The sequence below is a fragment of the Vicia villosa genome, linkage group LG6 (genome assembly GCF_029867415.1).
Source record: "Vicia villosa cultivar HV-30 ecotype Madison, WI linkage group LG6, Vvil1.0, whole genome shotgun sequence".
Classification (NCBI taxonomy): domain Eukaryota; kingdom Viridiplantae; phylum Streptophyta; class Magnoliopsida; order Fabales; family Fabaceae; genus Vicia; species Vicia villosa.
In genome coordinates, this window is record NC_081185.1 from 147,483,873 (window position 1) to 147,509,073 (window position 25,201).

Consider the following 25,201-nt stretch of genomic DNA (forward strand, 5'->3'; position numbering starts at 1 on the left):
GAAATCACTCCTATAGAAGAAACATGACAAACTTTAAAAAATATGTACGAGTGAAAGATTCGCCTCCGCCTCGATTGTCACCATGGGCTATATGGGAACAAGTTAGTGAGCTACCAAAATTTACAGATACTGGCAAAGAATTCCGAATTGAAGGATACGGAGTCACGCACAATTGGACAAAAAGAAGTATATTTTGGGACCTCCCGTATTGGAAAGATAACTTGTTGCGCCATAATCTAGATGTTATGCATATTGAGAAGAATTTTTTTGATAATGTATTTAACACAGTGATGGATGTGAAAGGCAAAACGAAAGATAATGAAAAGGCCAGACAAGACATGGAAAAATGGTGTAACAGAAGAGAGTTGGAGTTGAAGCCTCTACCGAATGGAAAGTTATTAAAACCCAAGGCTTGTTTCACTCTGACTTCCCAAGAAGCTAAAGCTGTTTGTCGATGGCTAAAAGATTTGAGAATGCCCGATGGGTATTCATCGAATTTATCAAGGTGTGCTGACCCTAACACTGGGAAGTTGCATGGAATGAAAAGTCACGATTGTCACATTTTTATGGAACAATTGTTACCAATTGCATTTGGCTCGCTACCCAAACATGTTCTTGATCCACTAACTAAAATTAGTCAGTTTTTTAGAGATATTTGTGCGTCAGCTTTAAAAGTGGAAGACATCATGAAGTTGGACCAAAACATTGCAATCATTCTTTGTAAGTTGGAGCAAGTATTTCCTCCTGGTTTCTTTGACTCCATGAAACATTTACCTGTGCATCTTGCATATGAAGCTTTTCTTGGTGGACCAGTTCAATATAGGTGGATGTATCCGTTTGAAAGGTTCATGGGTGATTCAAAGCGATCAGTGAAGAATAAAGCAAGAGTTGAAGGTTCATGGGTGATTCAAAGTTTTCCATTCACACATACTGGTGTGCCCCCGCCCAGCTTTCCATTAGCCCATACTGGCATGCCTTCATCCTTCCAGCATACTGGAGGATCTAGTTTTTCATATCCCATGCAGATGACTTCCTCCTTTCAGCAGACGGGAGGATCCAGCAGTACACATCCGACACAGGCTGGACGATCTCCTAGTCCACGCCCCACACAGGCTGGACGATCTCCCCGTCCATGTCCGACACAGGCTGGACGATCTCCTAGTCCACGCCCCACACAGGTTGGAGGCTCACGCACCCCACATCCCACACATGTACCAACCCGTGAGGTTGATGAGGCAGTTGATGAGATAGACGGAGCTGATCTTCGTGGAAGGGATGATCCCGATGAGATTCATGTCGTTGACGGTAGATTTTGGATTCATCCCGAAGGAAGCAAGTAAGTTTCCTATTTAAAAACTTTTATAGTATGTATACATTTTCATTTTTTATATAAATTTATATCTAACATTTTCATTTTTTGTTTCAGTTTTACGCCGAGTCGGACTGCTGCTAGGATTGTTAACTATATAATTCAGCAGATGTATAAATCAGCTTTTAAGAGCTATGGGGACGTCAAAAATAAAGATGAATGGTTTAGAATGTTTAAGGTATTGTTATTTATATAGGTTATGCATTTAATTTATTGTTTTAGTTATAGTTATTTAAATAAAATTCTCATTATAATTACTTAACATTTTATTTTAATGTCATACAACATTATTGCAGGAGAAATGTGTGTGGGATCCTTTGAGTGAAAAAAGTGTTCAGAAAGTTTTCAATACCAGATGCTCTAAAAGAATGTCTGATATGTTGCGGCGAGTAAGGGAGAATTATGAGCTTCACGGCATCCGTCCTAGCTGGATAGGCGAGGAGGTTTTTCAGGAGCTTGTAATATATTGGAGGACTCCAGAATTCCGGGCTAAATCAGAAACTTTTAAGAAGATGAGGGCATCTGAAAAGGGCGGTTGTGTCAACACAGTTGGAAGTATTAGCACCGCCGAGCATGCCCGACGATTGGTAAAAGTTTTAAAATTTTTAAGTTACTTCTTTATTCATAATATAATTTACTAATTATTTTTAATTATATTATTTAGGCTAAGCAGTTGGGGAGAAGACCATTGATGCCTGAGCTGATTTCGAGGACCCGGACAAGGAGATCGGGAGGTGTTGTCGACGAGCGCACGAGGATGTATCTTGTAAGTGAAATTTACGTTGTTTATTTTTTTTATATTGATACAAAGTTTGTGATGTGAATTTCATGTGGCAATTGATAATTTGCCACGTGAAAATCATGTGGCAAATCATAAGTTGTGGCGTGAAAATCACGTGGCAACGTTTTAATATATTTTAATTTATAATATGTATATATTTATTTAGTATCATTAAATATGCATTTAAATATTTAACTTAATTTTTTTATTGAATATGTGTGCAGGAAGAATATGATAGACGACTTGCCATTTTTCTGGAAAATAATCCTCAATTCATGCCAGCAGAGGGGGAGCCGCTTAACGCGGATTTTGATCACTATATTTGGTGTGAGGTTATTAAAGATAAAGGGCCTAATGGTTCCTTTTTTGGGGATGGAAATTTGGCGTCCAGCTATAGATCTGGTGACCGTAATCTGTTCCAAAGAGTTCAGGATGGAGAGGGTGGATCGCGTCAACCAAATCTGCCACAGGAACAAACTGAATTAATAAGGCAAATGGCGAGACGCGATAGTGAGGCCCAGTTGGAGATGATGCGGAAGAGGCAGGCTGATATGGAGGAGCAGCATGCGCGGCAGATAGAGGGCATTATGAAGAAACAAGCTGAGATGGAGGAGCAGATGAGACGGTTTATGCAAGGAGGTGGGAATTACAGTAATGTTCCTCCTCAAGATCAGCCGGAGGATGACGGAGTGGCTGATGATTTTAATCCGGATAATTATTTTCCGGATGATGGTGCTTCTTAAAAACATTTTGTATTTTATTTGTTTTTAATTTATTTTTATGTAACTTATTATACATTTTAATTCATTAAAATATTAGTTTTAAATTTTTAGTTTTAATTAATTGAATTTATTATATAATGTTTATTATATGAATTTATTTTATACAAATTTATTATATAAATTAGTTTTTATAGATTTTATTATATATATTTTATTATATAAATTTTATTTTATAGATTTTATTATATAAATTTTATTATATAAATTTTATTATATAAATTTTATTATATATTTATTAATTATATAAAATATATAAAACAAAACAAATCTAGCGTGAATAAATTTTTTTAAAAAAAAGCATTTAATGTAGCGATGTGGTAAACCCGTCGCTACATTGATCAACAAACACATTTTCCCACACCTGCCACACCTGCTGTGTGTGCAGGGAGCTGTTTCCTATGTCATCCTGTTGCGACGTGGTAGTCACGTCGCTACTTTCTGACGTGGTCTCCACGTCGCTACAATGTTGCCACGCTTGCTCCTGCGACATACATGCTCACGTCGCTACTTTTAGGTTGCCACGTGATTTTTCACGTTGCGACGTGTATTCCACGTCGCTGCAGAGAACATTTTTAGTAGTGATTGATTCAGTTAAAAAGTTAGTTTAAGTATTAAGTGAATAATCTGTTACAGAAATAAAATTAAGATAATAAAGGTTTGGAAAAAATAGTTTAGATTCAAATAAAGTTTTTGTGAGGAGGAGTTAAGGGTGATTTTAAAATTCCTTGAGTTGATTGGATTGATGTGTGTAAGCCTAAGAATAGAGGTTGTTTGAGATTATATATCTCCGTATAGTCAATTTAGCTTTTTTGATTAAGTGGAGATGACCTCTTATTTTGAGTGTCTTTGGCATTTAAAATGATATCTTGATTTCTCGTTATGGTGCGACTATGGTCTCTTCTTTAAGAGGTGGTAGAGATTCAGGCTTATGAAATTCATCCTCTTGGTAAAAATGTGTTTCCCTTCTTGGTTCTAAACAGGAAGGTCCTTCATACTAGTTTGTGGAAAATATCACTAAGAAGGTCAGATCAGAGTTCCATACGTCTTTTTGGTTTAACCTTTGGATTGGGAGTATACACCTTAATGATAGGTTTCATTGATTTTTTATGATCACTAAATATCATGAGGTGGATATGGGAGAGGTAATGAGGTGGCTAGATGAGACCCTCATTTGGAACTTCATGTGGAAGAGTTTTTTTATGAGGAATTGGTTGTTGTTGAGTTCTTCTTAGTCATTCGAGGGCATATTTTTCCTTAGACAGAGTGAAGTGAATTTGGAAGCTTGCGAGTGATGGTACTTTCTCGGTGTCTTTTGCTTATCATTCACTTCTAGCATCTTCAGGTTTTTCAAGTCAACTCTCCTCCATAAGAAATTTGTCGTACCCCTTCATTTAGGGTATTTGGACACCATCTAAGGTAATTGTTTTCTCTTGGTAGCTTTTTCTTGATAAGTTTTCCTCTCTTCTAGAGAAAATTTATTAAAGAGAAAGATAATTGTGGACTCTAGTTTTATCTTATGTCCTATTTGTGGTGTTTTCATTGAGTCAGCTTCACACATGTTTTTCACTAGCGATTACGTTATTAGTGTTTGGTATAAGATTTTTAATTGGTTAAGGTGATATATTGTTCTTCCTATGGATACTAGTATTATTTTTTAGATTTTTCTTTCTTTAGGTGGTAAGGCAAAGTCTAAGCGAGGTTTTACGATTTGGCATGTCATGGTATGAACTATTTGGAGGCTCAAAATGAGATTATCCGTTATCAAAATTATCATGGAACAACAAATCTCGAGGTAGTTGTGTTTTGTTTGGAATGAAGTGTCGCGTTATGAAATCGAACTTATCATTAATCACATTTATCTTTCCAATTAAGACTTTGAAATTTTCATCAGTTGTGGGAAGTTGAGGAGGTGTAGGAATGGAGTAGTCGGAGTCGTATACTTCTATGAGTACTTCTTGTCTGCTTGCTTTTCCTTTCTTCTCATTCAAAGAAGTTTTTCAGTAATTTACCATTGATGATCTAAAACCCCATTGTCCGTAGAACTGATTTTTCTATTTTAGTTACCTCCTTGTTGTGTTCTTCATCTCCAAATTTGTATATGGATTTGAAGCAACTAGAAAAACTCATCAAAACAATAAAGTCGCCATCGAATATTTATTTATCCTACAAGAAGGGAAAGGAAAACACCGAAGAAAACCTAAAAGGGAAAAAGTAAGGTTTCACGACCAAGAGAATAGGTAAGGGTGTCGGTTATGCAAGGGGAAGGTATGAGAACCCCTCACATTTGTGGTACTCTTCAGGATCCGCTCTCGCATGTCACTACTCTAAGGGTGTGTGTATGAGTCTAAAGCTTAATGCTAAGGGAACATGCAATGAAAGAATAAACAAGTTAATAATTAAGTCGCTCGCTAGATTTTTCGAACTCTATACCTACGTACCTCCAACGTGCAATGGAGAAATCAGAGCGTCGTAGTTTGGCTAACTACATTCTGTTTCTATCTCAAGCCGTGTCTCCTAGCGAGACATAATTAAGCAATTAATAAGGGAGCATGCAGCAAATAAGCAACATCGTAAAAACCCTAACAAGCATCAGGTAAGACATGTGAACAGGAATCACAGATAACATGTGAACACACATCACAGGTAAGCGTGTGAACATGAATCACAAGATAAGCATGTGAATAGACATAAAAAATAAGCATGCAAACAAGAATCACAAGTATAACATGTGAACAAGGATCACAAATATAAAATGTGAACAAGAATTACAAGCATAACAGGTGAACATGAATCACAAACATAACAGGTGAACAGGAATCACAAACTGTTTACGGTGATTTCCGGTAAACAACCGCTAGTCTTCCAAACTATAATAAATATGATTTGGTTACTCGCAGGATCGACTAGATGGATCCTAGGACATAGTCAAAAAGGTTGTTATTCATGATAGTTCGAATTATGTCTATGGTTGGCTTGTCTCGAAATAAGAAATACTTAATCAAAGAAATAAAGATTAGCAATCACCTTGTTATACACATAAATATAACATCAGCGAAGAGTAAGATAAAGACGAAATATAAGACAAAACTTGTAAAGTGCAAGAATCTTAAAGTGTGGAAACGTAAATGCTTCGAAACTAAGTAAAATGAAGATAAAGAGTGCAGGAACGTAAATGACAAAAGATAAACGAAATGCAGTAATGTCAAAAGAGACTTGAATAAAGAAAGATACAAATATATTTAAAATGATGTTGGTGTCATACGTACATTTCTCAACGAAACTCGTTCTCTTAACACTTGATACTTGAGCGATATGTGAGTGATTTGTACAAAATGAACACACGGAATCCTAATACTAAGACCCTTATTTATACTAAATTCGACCCTAACGGTCCTACACTAATCTGATGCCACGTTACTCCTGAGAATCCTTGGGATGCCATCTGTCTTTGTGCAGTTATATAAACTACTTCGAAATTCAAATCCTCCCGCCTGAATCCTCTTTCGACGCGTGGCAACGTAATCAGAATCGAGAATGCCACGAAAATACGCTAAGCTTCAGTACTTTACATATTTCGTAAAAACATCTAAGTCTCCAAAGATGATTCCTTTCGAAGTTAACTTCAGTGCTAACTGTCTCCGTTCCAACTTAAACCATCATTCTCGAACATGGCCATCAGTAGCTATTTTTGACCTAAAAAGATGGTCATCAGTAACCATCTTCCTTCGAATTTCAAACCTTCAAAGAATATTTTTCCCAAACGAAATCTTCAGCTAACAAATTGCCCCCAATAAATGCCTGTTTCGAAAACAAGAGAAATAGGCGTTTCTTGTTATAATAAGATTTCGTTTACTTACTTCTTAGAGTTCCAAGACTATTGACTGACGTCATAATCATTTATGACTCCTTTTCCAAAACGTCTTGTCATTTTCAAAGATGTCTTCTCATAACTTACATTCCCACGTTCTGGTCTTACTTCATGATCATTACTCCTATATACTAGGAGTAAAGCTAATAATTATTCGACCGCCGTTGGATTAAATTAACGCCTGCCACGTGTCTCTTGGCTTTTACCCAAAAGATTTGAAAGGGTTCCCGTTAAACCTTTAAATACTTGAACTTCCACCTTCATATAACTTCCACTTCCATCTCCTCATTCTCTTCACAGAAAAGAACATCTTCGGTTACATTCAAACCCATTTCCCGAATCAAATTTACCCATGGCATCTTCTTCAAATGTTCTTCAACCTGTTCTAAAACTTCAAAATCCTATGCAGACAGGGGATCAAGAACACATACCAAATCCAAATACTGCAGAGGCGCGCGCCATCTATGCTTCTCAGGTAATCATTCCCTTTGAACTTTCTGGAAAAACTCATGCCTTCATGGGTCCTTTACCAGGAGAAAATAACTCCTCTTTGAATAAATTATTTCCTGCTTATTACAAGACTAGGCCTTTAGTTAGCAAGAATAAGATAGACGCTGAAGGCCACCCAGTCTCAGCAAACCCTGATAGCCCAGTAGAGACCTCAATTGAAACTCCTTTGGCCTTAGAAAAAATTAGGTTAAACTATGTAACCAATTTTGTGAAAGTCTTTAGGTCAATCCCATTAGCAAAGGATCCTGACCTGTATTATGCTTGGCTAACGAAGGTAGAAAAGCAAAAAGCGCCTTTCTGGAAACAACTAGGGATTTACGATTTAATCCAATTATCCAAAACAGGTTTAGAATATAACCAAACCATGTTAGCAGCGTCAGTTTACTTCTGGGATGCTTCTCACAATACTTTTCACCTTCCATGTGAAAGATATGTGAACAAAAATCACATTTATAGCATGTGAGCAAGAATTAGAAACATAACAGGCGAACAGGAATCGCAAATATATCATGGGAAGAGGAATCACAAACATAACAGGTGAGCAGGAATCACAAACATAACAGGCGAACATTCACAAATATATCATGTGAACATGAATCACAAATATAAAAGGCGAACAAGAATCAAAAATATAAGATACACGTAACAGGAATACATGTGAAAGATATGTGAACAAGAATCACAATCAAGTAAACATACATGTAATATGAATACACACATGGTAAACATGTAACAGAAATACATGTGAAAGATATGTGAACAAGAATCAAAATTGGGTAAACATACATGTAACAGGAATACATGCATGGAAATTCCAACAAGTTAGGCAAACATGTAACAATCAAGCACTTGACCAAGTCAAGAAAACCAAACCACAAAGCTTGAGGAATATCCACTCACTTAAGTAGCACGTACCTAACCATGATATCTTCCATCAAGGTAGGACAAAGGAGGGATTAACCAAGATATCGAGTCATCAAGGTAAGAAAAATGGGGGATAAATCTCTTAAACATAATATCATGTCATCAGGCAAGAAAAGTAAGGGATAAGACCGCATCATAGCATCAATGTCGACCAACGCGAGCTAAAGACAAATTGCGGGGTATCGATTGCTGACCCTTTTCCACTTAACCGACTCGATAACAAGAGCACACTTGTTCGAAGCATCAACGCGTGACGCGAGCTAAGAATGACCTAGGAATTGAAAGGTGGGGGCCGATTGCGGGTCCTTTCCACTTTCCTTCTTTGAGGACTTATCAATGGGAAATGGGGAAGGAGACACCTTCTTTGAGGTCTTTGGCACAAATATAAACACGCAAGGTATCAAAAATAATTCTTCGCTATATAAAGGGTGCAATGTACTTTGGCTTATGGTTCTCGTCATATAAGGGATATAAGCTAGTTGTTTATAATAACCGTGATTGAGTTGGAGATAGAGATGTCTGGAAGAGTACTAGCGGATTTGTGTTCCTAATGAGAAATACAGTTTTCATTTGACTATCGAAGAATCAAACAATTGTCCCACTTTCAACTTTTGAGGAAGAATACGTTGCAGCTACATATGTTATGTTTGTCATGTAGTCTAGCTTAGGAATATTTGAAAGCACTAGGAATGTCACATGAGGAACCAACGAAGACTTTTGTGGATTACAAGTCAGCCATAGCTCTTACAAAGAATCCTGTTTTTCATGATCGTAAGAAACATATTGATACACGCTATCACTACATAAAGAAGTGCATAGAGAAAAAAGACGTGTAGGCCAAATATATGAAGTTTCAATATCAAGTGACTGACATCTTCACGAAACAACTCAAGCATGAAGACTTTATTATGTTAAGAGACTTACTTGGAATGACAAATCAAGTTTAAGAGGGAGTGTTAATGGAATAGTCCAAAGAAAAATGTAGAGAAATTAAAAAGTAGATTAGTGAAGTCATAATAATAAATGTAGTATGCAGAGAGAAATGTGTGAAGTCATAATAATAATAACAGAAATGGTATGGCTACACCAAAAGTAACACCTTACACCGTATTTTGATACGGTTTTGGTTTTTTTAATATATTTAATAATTTCTTTTTACTTTTTTTAAAAACACAAAAACAACCACATGCCTGTATTTGAAAAGGTGTAGCATTCGATGTAGAGTTAGCAGTGTAAGAATAACAGTCCTCTAATAATAAATGTAGTATGTAGAGAGAAATGTGTGGAACTCTCACACTCTCTCTCTCAGTGTTTAAACTTTAAAATACTCTATGAATGTATTTAGAATTTCTCTTATAGGCTGTAAACATGGGAAATTTATGGTTTGTAAATCAAACAAATAAAAACAAGTAAACAAACTTATAAAATATTCTCAATAGAAATTATCACTCTCTCAAATAGTTTCTCCTTCTAATTTCTCACAAAAATCTCTTTATAGCCTTTTCCTTTTTTTCCAACATTGTTGTATTGTGATAACCAATATGGAAGATATATTTATATTACACACCCAATTCTTCATTTCATAAGAGAATAAAACAGATAGAGTTAAAGTGTCATTTGGTTAAGAAAAAGATGAAACATCTCTTTCGTTTGCTGCCTATTTCATCATCTGAGCTACTAGCTGATTTATTCACTAAGGCTCTTAGATCCCACTCCATTTCATATCTTCATTTCTAAGTTTGATCTCCTTGACATATGTTCTCCAACTTGAAGAAGGATATAATCATATAACCAATTATTAGTTTATTATTTTATAGTTAGTTGTTTATATTGAGTTTGTTGGTTATTTGTTTCTCATAGTGAGATCTTTACTACTTAAGTGACCTAACTCTTATAATGCTGGAATTCAGTTGAGAAGAATGAATTCATTCAATTTCCTTTCGATTTCCTTCTCATTTCAATTCTTTTCAGTCTCTCAAAATAATGAGAGTAATAAAACAGTAAAATTATAAATGTATACATAAAAACATCACACTTTAGTATATAGTATACCACTAGATTTCATGAAATTCTTTTTGGACGATCCTTGTGATAATATGAAACGCTACATATTTTTTTGGATATGAATTAATATTCTATCTCAAATTTACTGTTTTGCTTCACAATGGTAGAAAATTCATGACATACTTCTTTATTTGGCGCCTTATAGTTATGGATCAGGTACAGTTGGGAAGTGGAGAACCACACAAGCACTTATTATGAAAATATTCAAAAAGATCAAAACTTTGCAATTTTCCACCAACCGGAATTTCATCACACAACCTGTTGTAACTCACATTCAAATTCTGCAGGTTGAGGTTTACAAACGAGGTTGGGATGGAACCAGTGAGAAGGTTATGGGAGAGATAGAGATATATACTGGCATTAAACGAACCAAACGAGGAAGGGATCGAACCAGTTAAGTGGTTACGGTCCAAGTGAAGTGCGGCGAGGTTTGGAAGCTGAGAGAGTGAACCGGGGATTGAACCGGTTAGGTTGTTGAAAGAGAGGTCTAAAAACGTGAGGTTTGTGAGTTGGGTTAAGAAGGAAGGAACCGGGCCTGACAAGTTGGTGTTACTGATGCGGAGGAACTTGAGGTTGGTAAGATTGGCAATGGCGGGCTGGAGAGGGCCCGTGAGGTTTGGAAGTTTTTTAAAGACGAGAGTTTCGAGGTATGGAAGCAGGCCGATGGAGGGAGGGATCTGGGCGGAGAAATTGGTGTGTGAGGTGGAGGAGTCGAAGATAGTAAGGGAGTTGATACGGTGGGTTTTGGGGTCGCACTCGACGGTGTACCAGTCAGTGCAGCAATCAGCGTCTGGGTTCCATGAGGCTAGAAGGTAAGGGTTGTTGAGGTCTTTCTTGATTTGGAGCAATGCTTTTTTATCCTGTGGGTTGCATAGATCAGAGACTGCATTTGATAGTAATATCAGAAGCAAGGATAAGCGAAAAACAGTGGTTGCCATTTTTTTAATGAGATTATGCTGAGAAATATTTGATAGTATATATATAGCTTCAGCTGCGAAATTTTGCGGCTAAGATGTTAATTGCATCATGCGTGACACACACAAAGTTAGAGTTTTGTAGATTATTACCAAATTTTTTCCATGACGGTGGCATATAGTTTGGCGTCGAAGTCAAATTCATGAAAGAGATGTGTGAAAATGATACTGCTACCAGATTTTTTTTTAAACAAGGAAAGTCTTCTATTAATATTCGGAAATTTTCTATAAAAGGCTTTGTTAGTTTATTGTTTGGATGGGCCAAAGAGTTATAATGCTAGAAGATGAGATTTTTTCTTGCTACCATCTACTTATACTTTTGACACATCCCCTAATTCTTTTTATTAATCAAAATGTTTTTTTCTTCATTTTGTCCTATCACCCCCACTTATACATCATTCTCTTATGTTGTAACAACCAAAATGTATTTCTCATTATTAACCTATCTTAAAATTACAATTGATAAAAAAAAAATTATTCTAATTGAAGTTAAATTCACTCTAATTGAATCCAGAAACTATAAAATATCTGATAGCGGTGACAAAAAATCGGTTTTGATTTTTTTTTTTTGGAATTGGTGAAAATTTTGCAAATTTATCCCATTTTTAAAAATATGGTATAAGTTTTTATTTAATTTTTTTAAAAAAATCATTGCACATAAATCCATTTAAATGATTTACCCATAAATCTATTTATAGTCTCGTGTTCAATAAACTTAAGCAATTTGTTTTTATTGATAGAGTTTTAAATATAATACAATGAATGTGTGAGTGAGTATTATATTGAAAGATCAAGCATCTTGGGATGAAGCTCCTACGACAAAACTCGACAAAAGTTTGAAGGATATTATGAGTGAAATCGAAAATGCTTCAAAGAAGATATTTGGAGTAAAAGTTGTTGTGTTTGGTGGTAATTTTTGATAAATCCTCACTGTTATATCAAGAGGAACTAAAGTTGATATTGTACATGTAACCATAAATGCTTCACACATTTGGGATCATTGTAAGGTCTTACGGCTTACAAAAAATATGCGCCTAAATAGTGGTTCTATGTCATCAACACCTGAAGAAACCCCTAAGTTTTCGGATTGTGCGTGTGAACTTGTAGGTCTTCAAATACAAGGACACCGGGTTTCGTTAGAATCAATTCACGTGTTTTTGAAGAAATTTAACATTAAAGAGCATGAATCACTCAATAAGAAAGTGGGACAAAATCGAATTCAGAAGAATAGTGTGAAAAGTAGAAGATGTTGTTAGACGATAGGCTACAATCTAGAGGGGGTGAATAGACCGCAAATGAAATCTACCTAATAAAAATTTTCTTTTAAAGTGGTTTTAACTATGGCGTGCAGAAACAATCCTGGATCGACAGTCGTCTATCCTAAACTGTTATTGAAAAGACCAGATATGCGTTAATCGATCGAACGACTACGTAAGATGAGAAAAGTAACCAATAAATTTTTAGAAATTTGTGTTTAAATGTAAATCACATAGTAGTAATCAATTTCTAATGAATTAACACACAAAAACGACTTAAGGAGTTTGTCAAACACTTTGTGTGCAATCGATTCAAACCATATTTTTCTTTGAATTTGTTTGATATGAGAAACTAATTACAATTACATAGAATGTAATTAACTCAACAAAATTGTTTGAAGAATTAGACAAAGAAAATTTCTCTATATATCAATCACACAGCCAATGGTTTAACAATTTGTGCATAAACGTAAAAGAGACATAGAGAGACAAAGAGAGAGAAGAGACAAGGATTGGTTCAAGAAGTTCCCCAATCGGTCTCGCTATGGGTACGTATGCCCTTAATTCCAAAGAAATTGAGAAAATGAAAATTAACCTTTGCAAATGTTGTTTTACAAGAGAAAAAGTAACAATCCAACCCTCTAAAACCGGTGCCTAGCAAAGGAGGAATGTGAAAAGTTTGAGTTCTTTGGATAAGTTGGTTATTGAAAAGTTGTTGATTGTTGCTATCTCAGTTCTTCATGTTCTGTATTTGTGTATGTTGTACTCATCGTTTGCAAAATGATCAATGAAATATCTTTATATTTCCATTTCTTTGTCTATCCTTTCCGCTTAATATACATTATTTTTTATTGATGACAAAGGGGGAGGAAAAGGGTAATGATTTTGATATATTTGTTTTCCTAATATAACCCAAACATTCGAAATATATTATGGGAACTCTGATATTTGGGATAATCTGATTGTTATATCCTTATTTGCTCTAAAGAAATTATGTGTACAAGATTATATATATTCTTAAATTGGCACATTTAACTCTGATTAAGATTTTCTTGTTCTAAGAGCGAGCTTGCAAATCTCACTTTAATGAGATTGAAAATTTAATGTGTTTAAACTCAGAGGGAGCTTGCAAACCTATCTCTAAGGTTGTAAACTATTGTGCATCTTTCAGATTGATTAAAAAAATTACATTATTTTTGATAAAAAAATTCTAGACTACCAAAATTTTCTAAGTCTTACTCACAGAGGGAGCTTGCAACCCAAACTCTAAAGAAGTCAGGAAATGTTTTGATAATATTCTCAAGGGGAGCTTGCAAACCTCACTTTAAGATTTTTGATGCATTTAGACATGAAATATACATTTTGAAGGGTCCTTTACAAGAGGAAGTCTATGTGTCACAACCTTCTGGATTTGTGAAAAAGAATTAGGAAGGGATAATGTACAAGCTGTATAAATTATATGGACTGAAACAAGCTTCTAGAGTTTGGAATCTGAAAATTGATTCATTTTTCAAGCTTCAAGAATTCAGAAAATGTGAGACAAAGTATGGGGTTTATGTTCAGCATACCTCTGAAAGCAATATGATTCCGCCATGCCTCTATGTTGATGACATATTACTTATAGGAAGATGTTCGGATTAGATAGTCAAGTTTAAGAAGATGCTGACGAATGAGTTTGAGATGAATGATCTAGAAAACATAGTATATTCTCTATGGATGGAGATTATGTACTCTGAGAAGGATATAATTTTGCATCCGCTGAAGTATGAACTTATTTTGAAGAGATTTGAATTAACAAATTACAAGTCTGCAATCACATCTGTTGAAATAAATCACATGTTGGATTCTGATGTTGAGGGTGATGATGTAGATGCTTTAACTTTTAAACACTTGTTGGCTCATTGAGAGATCTTTGTAACACTAGATTTGACATTTGTTATGCAGTTGGAATGGTGAGTAGGTTTATAAACAAATCAAAGTGGTCACAATACCAAGTTGTTGTCAAGATACTAAGGTAAATTAAGGGGACTCTGAAGTATGGAGTTTTATTCTCTTCTGGTGCTAAATCTAATTCAGAGCTGATATTTTATTCAGACTCTAATTGATGTGGAGACAGAGTTGACAGAGTACTTCTTGATATTTCTTCAAGTATTTGGGAAGTCTCATTTCTTAGTGCTCCAAGAAGCAACTTGTAGTTGCCTTGTCAACCTGTGAAGCTGAGTATTGCAGGTATTTTGTCTGCGTGTCAAGCTGTTTGGCTAATGAATTTATTAAGGTGAGCAAGCTTGTGAAGTTGATGTTAGACAACAAATCTACCATAAGCCTTGCCAAGAACCGAGTACTGCATGAGAGATGTGAACACATTGATACGAAGTTATATTTTCTGCGCAACCAGGTTCATAATGAAATGCTTGAAGTTGTCCATTATAGCACTCAAAAGCAACTTCCAGCTGTGCTGACTAAAGCTATCAAGACTGAACACTTTAACCACTTGAGATATGGACTTGGTATTATTGATTTTAGCATTGAATGTGGATTAAGGGGTGGTGTTGAAGTGTAATCCAAATTCAACATATTTTAGATTTGCATTTCAATTTAATTTGAGTTGCATTTAAGATTGGTAGTATAAATACTGAACTTTAAGTTTTAGTTTGTAAGGAGAATTTCATTTGTAACCGTCGTTTTTCTGTTTTTAGTAAGAAAGTTACTCAGAGTTTTTTCTCTCTCTCTCTCTCTCTCTCTCTTCTTCCATTTTCATCTTCATCTTCAAACCAATATTTTTTTCGTCAAAAATTGAAAGAGAATTTAGAATATTGTCATTGTTACCGTTCATCTTTGTAGCGATTGATCAACAACCCATGATCTTGGAAACACGGTTACCGACGTGTGATTCTTAAAAAGACGATCAAAAATATTCTAACCAAAACACTAAATACTAATTTATTAATGCGTGAGACACTTTTAATTAGTAGAGAAAGAGAGAGAGAATGAAAATGAAAAATAAGAATTATTATATTATTATCGTTGTTTCTAAACTGCATTACAATATATATATATATATATATATATATATATATATATATATATATATATATATATATATACGCCCTCTGGTCTCATTTATAAGCAAAAATTTAATTTTTAGATTCATTCAACAATCAATGTATTTAGTCTATTATTAGACTAAATACATTGATTGTTGAATGAATCTAAAAATTAAATGTTTGCTTATAATTGAGACCGGAGGGAGTATATATATAAAAGATTAACTTGTGTTAGAAATTTGGTATAATAATCCTGGATATCTTCAAGAATTCGTTCACTTTCTAAACAAAGTATTTCGACCCTATTCTTGTCTGGGTTCACGAAATCTTTGCGGGGATAATTCTCGAAGAACAATCTGTTTCTGACAATAGAGAACAGATCAGAATGTAGAGGAAGTATGTTTTTCGTATTCGAAACCGAGGCCAAATGACTCCTTATATAGGAGATCAACAATAGAAACCGAAATGACACACCTGTTCGGTAAAAACAGTTATGTTGGTTGGGAAACGACGCACCTGTTCGGTAAAACGGTTATGTCGGTTGGAAAATGGTGCAACTATTCAAACGAAAATTTCGTTCGGGGCGCTGCCCCGCACCCCGCCAGGGGCTCCGCCCCTTGGACCCCGACGGGGCGCTGCCCCGCGCCCCGATAGGAGCTCTGCCCCTTGAAACCCCGTTTCTATTATTCGTATTCAATTGCATGTTTGGCTCTACGAGCGTGCACTCCGCACTACCCTAACTCGTTTCAAGCTTAACGCATAATTGCATCGGCCTACAGTAAATCACATTATTACCAAAATACATTGATGATACTAAAATCACCAACAACTTGTTAACCAAATAAGTAACTTAACTTGAATTATACTCTCAATTCAATGCAACAACATTTGTTTGTTTTTATATACGGTGTATAATATGATGATAAGGTGTATGGAAAAGTGTCAAAATAGCATACCTGTTATTAGATTCATAGTCAATACATATATAGGAACAATAAATGGCCGTTTGTCTAATAAAACTCAGAATTAATTTTTCTTCCTGACATGTAAAATTGACTCTTGCAACTAATCTTGTAAGAATGGACCACGTAATTTACTCATTCATATTGATAACATTTAAAAAATAAAAGCAGCGTGCAAAGGAAGATATAAAAAGTAATTAAAAATTTAGAATCAAAATTAAAGACATGGTTCACATCATGTGATGATGTGAAGTAACTATGCATTCAACCTTTTCAAGACCAAATATGAACTACTGAGTTCAATACAAGCTTCCCTCATTTCCAAACAATTTAAGACAAAGTGCCCTAGAGTTGTTAAAATTCAATTCTATATAGATTATATATAGTTATCTGTCAATCTGTACATAGAGAAAAAAACATTAAATTTATAAGGTTAAGAGAAATTAAGAAGCTACAAATTAAGGACCATATATATATATAGATATTGCTATAGTTAGCTTTAAGTGGGGAAGGTAGTATGTGGCACCACCACTGCATGCTATTCTTGACGAGGGCGTGCCAACCAGAGAGAACTCAATGCTCGCATGCGATGGAAGTACTCCGCCATGGCAACAAAACATCTCGCTGCTTGTCGCGTCGTTAAGATCTGATTCAGACGGTGAATGGTTTGGTGTCGTAGATTATCTGCCTGTAAGTTCAGTTCATATCTCAAACATGTTATTTTCTTCTACAGTCAAATTTATGTTATTGTGAGTTTTGACAATGTATATGTTATATGTTTCTGTGTATTGGAAATTCCAACTTTTGCTTCTAGATTCAACTGAAAATAAATAATGAAATATCAATTGTAGACAAAAAGAGGTTGGAAAAGAAACTAGAGCAAGGCATCTTTTCTCTTAATTTCTACCTTTGAAACTCAAACCAATGGGTTTCTATAGTCAAATTTGGGCCATCTATAACATTTACACTCTTCTTATATATAGAAAAGTAGACTAGTACAAGTTTTTTCAAAATTTTGTTAATTATTACTAGTTCTATATATAAAAAAAATTGTTTTTTAAATTTATTGAATAACTAATATATTTGGTCTGTATATTGTCTAAATATATTAATTATTCAATGTATCCAAGAAGTTAACTTTTTCTTATAAATAAAACTCAGTAATATATATAGACGACAAGGTTATTATTATTATTATTATTATTATTATTATTATTATTATTATTATTATTATTATTATTATTATTATTATTATTATTATTATGTATTCTTTGCAAAGAGTGTGTGTATGTGTGACTATTGTAATACTACAAATTGGTCAAACTAAAGACTAGATGAGGTTATAGAGGAATAATGAAAAATGATTACTTATGCTACTAATATTCATAATCACTATAATTACTTGAGAAAATATTATCCTACTTTTTTTCTAGTCAAAATTCAAAAAGGAGTGGTTATGGGGAAAGGTCTATAAGTTTGTGTCCTCAAGTCAAACGGTTATGACCATGACATCACATTAGATATGGGGCTAGTATCGGTGTGGGACCACTGATTTTAACTGTCACGTGTATAGCATACACATTACCAACTTTACAAATTCATCAATGTCAATAAAAATCTTCATTATAATATTAGTGAAAATAAGTATAAGGTAATGTATTATGTTATGTACCTCTCTAGCAAAACTTTCAAGAGTGGAAAGTTTGTTCATGGCCCTAGCCAATTGTTCCATGTAGTTATTCATATTTGGAGGATAGCTCAATGGTTCTGATGATATAGTTTCTGAAATAGATTGATTGAAAGCTTCAAGTCCTTGTGAGAGAGCATCTTCTCCTTCTTGTGTAGATTGTTGCAATCCGTATATACTCATTATTTGTTGCTCCGTTACAGGCTCAATTTGACTCACAATTATCTAAAATACACATAAAGTTAATTAAATTAATATAAATTATAATCTTCAACTTACATTATGGGCATATCATAAATGTTAAGTATGGTTGTCAAATCATGGAATTCAATGATTTGTAACTAATTAGAGATTGTTTATTATGATTAACTATAATACAAAAGAGACATAGGTATGGAACTTGTGTTTTGCCACATTCTTTTTCTTTACTAAATTTCTTAATCATTCTTCATTTCCACGCAAGAATATTTGGGTTAAAGGTATGGCTTTTATGGAGATGAAGCCTAACTAGGCTAACTCCACCATACATTATGGTTATCTTTCATCATTTCATTGATTAACTACATTAAATTCATAATGCACTCAAAGTTATCATAAAAATAAAGCATATGCTAAATTCAATAACTTTGTATTTTGTCATCATGTTGTTACATAAATGTTGAGTCATCATCTCATGACATGAATGAACTGAATCATTGGATAATTAAAACATAATGTTATACCATATGTTACCTTGATGAGTTCAGAAGGTTTGAATCCACCAATCCACAAGAAGCAACGTTCAGCTGGGGTCACCCACATGCCAGAAACTAGATGGAATATGTCTGCTTTTGCAAGTAAGCTCTTAAGATGCATTAGTTGATCATATTGTGCCAAGAATTTGTCCACAAACATTCTAAGCTCATCCTCATGAATGTGCTCTTGAACCGCCGCTCTTAGTTCGCATACTATACGGTGGTGCTCCTCTATCCACCTCGCATATTCCACGTCAAACATCGCGGCCTCTAAAAAATTCATAAAATTACAAAATCAACATTTTATTATATAAGGGATTAAATTAGTTAAACATGCATTGTGAGGGAAGATATAGACCTGAGCTAATGCTGTTCATTGAGATAGGAATGTTTTGCTCTCCTCCCATGACTGCACCTCCACCAAAGAACATGCCCTAAAAATAGAATCATGCAATTTAAATTTTGGTTCACAAAAATAATTTTTTTTTAATTTCTTTTTGTTTCTTACTTGATTTCTAGCACGCTGTAGCTCTTGTTCCATCTGACTAAGCCTAATTCTACTTGACTCAAGCTGCTGAATATATGCCTGTGAAAGAGAAATCAAGAAATATGCTATTCATAAAGAGTGTAAAAAAAATCAACACAAATATGGAATTTGTGGATTTATTTACCTTTTTTCTCAGTCTGCTTTTTCTAGCTGCTTCTCTATTCTGAGCAAGTCTTCTCAGTGTCTGTGCAATGCAATGTAATGCATAACATTTTATAATATAAACCAGAAAGAAAGAAAAAAAATAGTAACAAGATTGAAAAAATCATGAGAGAGAGAAAGTAGTAGTAACCTTGGGATCTGGTGTTTTAGGTCCTTCTTGTTCAGAACTTGAAGTTGGACCCTTACCATGATTTCTCTCTGGCTGCTATAAGTTAGGTGATTAATTTAGATAAACAAAATAATTATAATAATAAACATCTAGCAATAATTGATCACTAGCTTAATAATTTAGCTCAAAGATGCTATGCTGTTGCTACCAAATTTTTATTCTTGGTCTTCTCCATTTTTATTAAAAATATAATCTAACATATAGTCTATAGACATATTTGTTTAATATATTGATTTTGAGTACTTGCCTTGACAGTTTTGGATGGTTCAGAGCCAGAGAAGACTTGTTTTGGTAGATTGGTTTTCCTTGATCCACTTGTTTCCGAAGAAAGTAACTCCATGTTAGCCTATAAATTAATAAACAACATAAACTTGTTAATTAAGTGTAACAAAATGAAAGAGAAGTACTAGTGTAACACAATTTATTAGACCTTTGAGTTGGAAGATGATGGCTCTACATGCATAGGCTCAGAAGGAAAAATGTTAAGAGTTGGTGGCCTCATTCCTGATGTTGGATTTTCTGCAGAAACACACAAAAATGCAAGAAGTTTAGCAGCATTAAATAATTGTTGCGTAAATATGTGTATAACATAAATATACTAATCAAGAGAGAAATGATTACACAAGAAGAGTGAGTGTGATGCAAAGAAAACAAGACAAGTGTGAGAAATATATAATGAAAATGAGCTTTTCATTTTTTTCTGCAAAAAGGATCTGGTCAAAGGTAGTACTACTGCTCTGCAGATATGATTCTGATCATGATGTACATGCTTTTGGTGTGAGCCATAAAGATTCTCTATAACAAACTAAAAGTGAAAGGAAAAAAGAAACTTTTTTTGAATTTCTGATTAAGAAAAAAAACTCACGTTTTTGGTCTTGAATACTTGATGTGTCTGTTTGTCCATTAAGATAGAGAAAAAGTGCTTGATCCAATTCACCTAAATCATAAGCTGAATCTTTATTTCTGCCATCACATAAAAAAACAAAAACCAAAACACAATCAATGGTTATGGTTCATCTTGATATATACATATATACATATATACATGAAAGATGAAAGAAACTCACATGAAGTTTCCAGGGAGAGAGGTTGATGAAGAAGCTTGCATCATTCCAAATGAAATTTGATTATTTTGATGATGATGATGATGTTGATGATGTTGTGATGGTGGGAGTGGTTCTAGTTGAGGAGTGGTTTGGTTTGGTTTTTCAACACTTGAAGCCATATATATAACAAAAAGGAAAAAACAACCTAAACACTTTGTCTCTTTGTTCTTGTTTCGTAAGCTTTATGAACTATGAAACCGCCTTTTGTTTCTTCTACTTAAAATCACTTTCATCTTTCCACGGAAAATCGGAGAGAGTCGGTTATGCAGTTATAATCCAAGAGCTAGAGAGAGAAAGAGAATTGAATTGAATGCTACTTTCTCTCTCATATATATATATATATGGCACTTAGAATTAGATGATTTTCTGCAAACATAAAAACTTTATTTTGTGATGATAAACACGAAAAACCATAGAAGAAGAACAAGAGAATATGTTTTTGTTGTGTTTATTTAGAGAGGAAAAAAGAATAGAGTTTGAATTGTTCATTGAAAATAACTTATAATAAAAGCTTTCTTGTGTGGCCTTCTTATTATTCGAGAGTGAAATGACAAAAATGCCATCTTTTATTTTCAACTCTTATTGGCATTTCATTTCATGCAAACTTACACGTAGATAGATCATTGATGCTGCTTCTTTTTTTAAGAATAATGGCAAAAGTCAATCACATATTATTTCTATTTTTTTATTATATGTTATTTTAACATGTAATAAAAATTAGACCGGATCGGTCGGTTTGACCAATCGAATCAAAAATTAAAATGCTAACCAGTCTCTTTGAATCTTGAATCTAAAATCAACAGGCAACAGAACCGAGATTTAAATTGATAAATCGATCAAAATTAGAAAAGTGATTGTTTAGACTATTTTTAAGGTTGGATCGAATTTTTCTTTTAATTTATAAAAAATTGATTAAAAAAATTGATATTTGGTGTTGTTTGATTTAATTTTCTTCTTCTTACTGTAAAAAATTAAGATAAAAATTATTTTCAATTTCTATGTTGATGTCTATTCATTTGATAATGATAAATGAAAATAGATTTTATGCAACATTATATAATAGCAAATGCAATAAAATAGAGTGCAAACATAACATATGAGAAGAAGAAATGAAAATTAGTTTTGAAAACAAACAATTGATAACATCATTAAATTATTAATTTAATTTATTATTATCATATTAAAAATATAAAAAGTCATAAAAAAATTATTAAGTTATTAATAAATTTTTTATACTATTTCAAAAATATAATTATTTTTGTGTAATATTATTCTTATATATAAATAAAAAACACTATTTCTTTATAACCGATTCAATTTGATTTCAACCGCGGTCTAATACACAAAAATAATTATCTTGTATTTTTAGGATAAAAATGCAATTGCTTCAAAGTTTTGTATAAATAGTTTTAGTAACATTTAACACTTTCTTTTAAATTAAAAAACTTAAATGTCATTATCGGATATAATTAAATAGTCTATAAAAAATATTTTTCATATTTTTTCTTATCTATTAGTTTTATTTTCTATTGAGACCAAAGGCTTTGTATTGACATTGTTGTCCTATCTCTTTCACACACACAAAAAAAAATGTAAAGCCTGATTTCAAATTAATAATACAATGCAATAATGATCTGAAAAAATATACATGATCTGAAACCACTTGTGTAAACTTGGATTATAATAATCACCCTATACATTGAATTATATTAATTTCAAATAAGTGGTTATGCTCAAGATATTAATAAATTATTGTTGAGGTCGACTCTATAGGGAACACGTGAGTTAGACCATTATATATATTCCTTAATTTTGAAAATGATTTTGTTGAAGTTTTAATCGTATAAGTCATTTTCAAGACTGAAGAATATTATATCTTTTTTGAATAATGATAGGTAAACAAAAACAATTCCCCACTCTTGAATTTTATTTGGGATGATACAACTTTTTTTTAGGGAAAAATTATACCTTCTCTCTAGATTCTTATCAACCTGAAACTGGTAACATACATCGGATTACACTCTTAGTACTATGATTAATCATGGAATAGCAAACAGTTCATAGAAGGAGACAATCAAGAGGAAGAGCAAAATAGTAGGTGGGATATTTGAGAAAGTAATTTTTTGTGTCGAAATTATGTTGTGTGTTGAACTGTAAGAAGTTAAAATATCGAAAAAGCGTCTCGACAGAATTTCGACTTAGCATTATTTTGTTTGCTTTAATTAGCTATTTAGAAACTGCTTAGTGAGCAAACAACGTCATCCTATAAATATGGAAGTACCCTAATATTGTAAAAAAAAGTTGAGTTGTGAAAATTATAATATTGCACTAAGCAAAATAAAGAGCAGAGGGTTTTTCTCGGCAGAATTCTCAACTTCTTCTTCCTCTTTCGTAGACTCTATTTCTCTTTTCTAATTCCTCAATTCATTTTTTCTTTTCTCATAATCATTGTACAGCGAAATTATCTTACAACTAATGTGTGGTTGATTCACTCGAGTGAAGAACAAAAGGCAAAATAATCGAAATATTGATTCTTGTTCATCTAGATTGATTCGAAATTCTCCAAGTTTTTGGTGTAATTCCAACATCTGGTATGTAAAGCACTAGTTGTGTGATTTTGGGAAGCATAACGCGATGAATCATCTGAATGGGCATTTTTCGATGAGTCTCTCAATTTTGAAGAGTCGGAATTACTAGAATTGGTGTAAGTATATGAAGATTGTTTTTTGCTATCAAGATCTTTGGAATTTTGTGAAGGAAGGAGTAACACCACATGCAGAAAACGCGATAGATGAACAAAAGGTTGCACATAAAGAATTAAGAAAAAAGATTATAAATCCCTCTTTATAATTCATCAATGTCTTGATCTAGATAACTTTGAAAAGCTTAGTGATGTTGAATCAGCTAAAGAAGCATGGGAAATTCTGGAAAAACTATTTGGAGGCGTTGAGAAGGTAAAAGAGGTGAGGTTACAAACTCACAAAAGAACGTATGAATTGCTTCAGATGGAAGAAAGTGAAACCATAGTTGATTTCCTCACTAGATTACAAAGTAAAAAGGAAAAATTACTTTTTTTTTTTGAAAGTTGACTTTTTGTTCAACTGTTGACTTTAGGCCAACTTTCCACCACCGACTCAATTTTTCCCTGATTTTTCCGAGACCTATTTGACAAAGGATTCATCACCATTCATGAGAAAAATGACTTATGTCATGATTATGCTACATGTAGATTTCCAACAAAAATCAACTTCCATCAAGTCTTATTTCCATGCCTCTATCTCCATTTTCCGACATCGGTTCAAGCTCATTCTTCCACCATGATGTTCATCTTGATACAAGGAAAAATACACATCAAATAATTCGCAAGTATCATGAACCAAGGTCATTCAAAAGTTGCTCGAAAGTGAAGGAAAAATTCTGCATTTACACTTAGAAAAATTATGCATTTGTGCATTAAACTCAAGACATGGTTTCCTCTACTTTTGAGGCAATGCTATGTATGTAAAATTCGCACTCAAATGCATGGTTTAATCCATAAAAATTCAAGGCATAAAATGGAGAATTCAAAGGCAAATTCAAAGCGATTTCAAGGCATTTTCAAGTTACAAGGATATGACCATTAGTCTTACATTGAGACTTGGTACTTATGTTAAACTCCAACATGTCTTGTCTCTAACTTCCCTGAACTACCTACTTATTCTCTAACTCATGCATTTACCCATTTACCCTTAACTCTCCTAACTAACTTCAACTTCCTTAAAGTTTCCAAACTAACACAAAATCAAACTAATTTCCCACCAATTTTCATTCAATCGCAATCGTTCTTAACTTTTCATCCAACGGCTACGGTTGGCGATCCGCAACTAAGTCTCGAAATAATTTTCAACCGTTGACAAACTCCTAACTAGGATCACAATCCAAGGATCCACAACCAATCACAAAAATTATATAAACATGTCATTTTTTACAATTTTGGAACTTTTATATTACTACCTCCGTTTTTTATCATAAATCATTTTGGACTTTTCACACATATTAAAAAAAATAATAATTGTATGAAAATGAGAAATTATGAAGGTTTTTACAAAATTGTCCTTCATTAATGGCATGTGAAAGATAAATTTACATAATTAAAAGGAGAGAGAATAATAAATATTTAAGAATATAATAGAAAAAATATCATTAATTATTCATTAGAATTATAAAGCGGATTATATTTACGTACAAATTTAATAATTATTTAATAATTGTGACCCACTAAT

At 33.4% G+C, this 25,201-nt stretch overlaps 2 protein-coding genes across 3 annotated transcripts; both read right to left on the minus strand.

Annotated features, from left to right (window-relative positions):
- Window positions 1-9,945: 9,945 nt before the first annotated feature.
- LOC131612680 (polygalacturonase inhibitor-like) lies at window positions 9,946-11,280 on the minus strand. The gene has a single exon (XM_058884444.1). It carries the CDS (start codon window positions 11,234-11,236, stop codon window positions 10,451-10,453), a length of 786 nt encoding a protein of 261 aa, XP_058740427.1. The 5' UTR covers window positions 11,237-11,280; the 3' UTR covers window positions 9,946-10,450.
- A 5,605-nt stretch (window positions 11,281-16,885) lies between these two features.
- Window positions 16,886-21,414, minus strand: LOC131610397 (bZIP transcription factor TGA10-like). Of its 2 annotated transcripts, none has more exons than XM_058882342.1 (11): window positions 20,901-21,414; window positions 20,699-20,796; window positions 20,264-20,352; window positions 20,081-20,179; window positions 19,795-19,866; window positions 19,627-19,686; window positions 19,464-19,541; window positions 19,314-19,389; window positions 18,954-19,225; window positions 18,207-18,446; window positions 16,886-17,222 (listed from the first exon to the last, which is right to left on the minus strand). In XM_058882342.1, exons 1-11 carry the CDS (start codon window positions 21,056-21,058, stop codon window positions 17,073-17,075), a joined length of 1,392 nt encoding a protein of 463 aa, XP_058738325.1. In that variant the 5' UTR covers window positions 21,059-21,414; the 3' UTR covers window positions 16,886-17,072. The 2 variants fall into 2 exon arrangements, with proteins under 2 accessions (XP_058738325.1, XP_058738324.1); XM_058882341.1 differs by having other exon boundaries at window positions 19,795-19,869.
- Window positions 21,415-25,201: the final 3,787 nt, after the last annotated feature.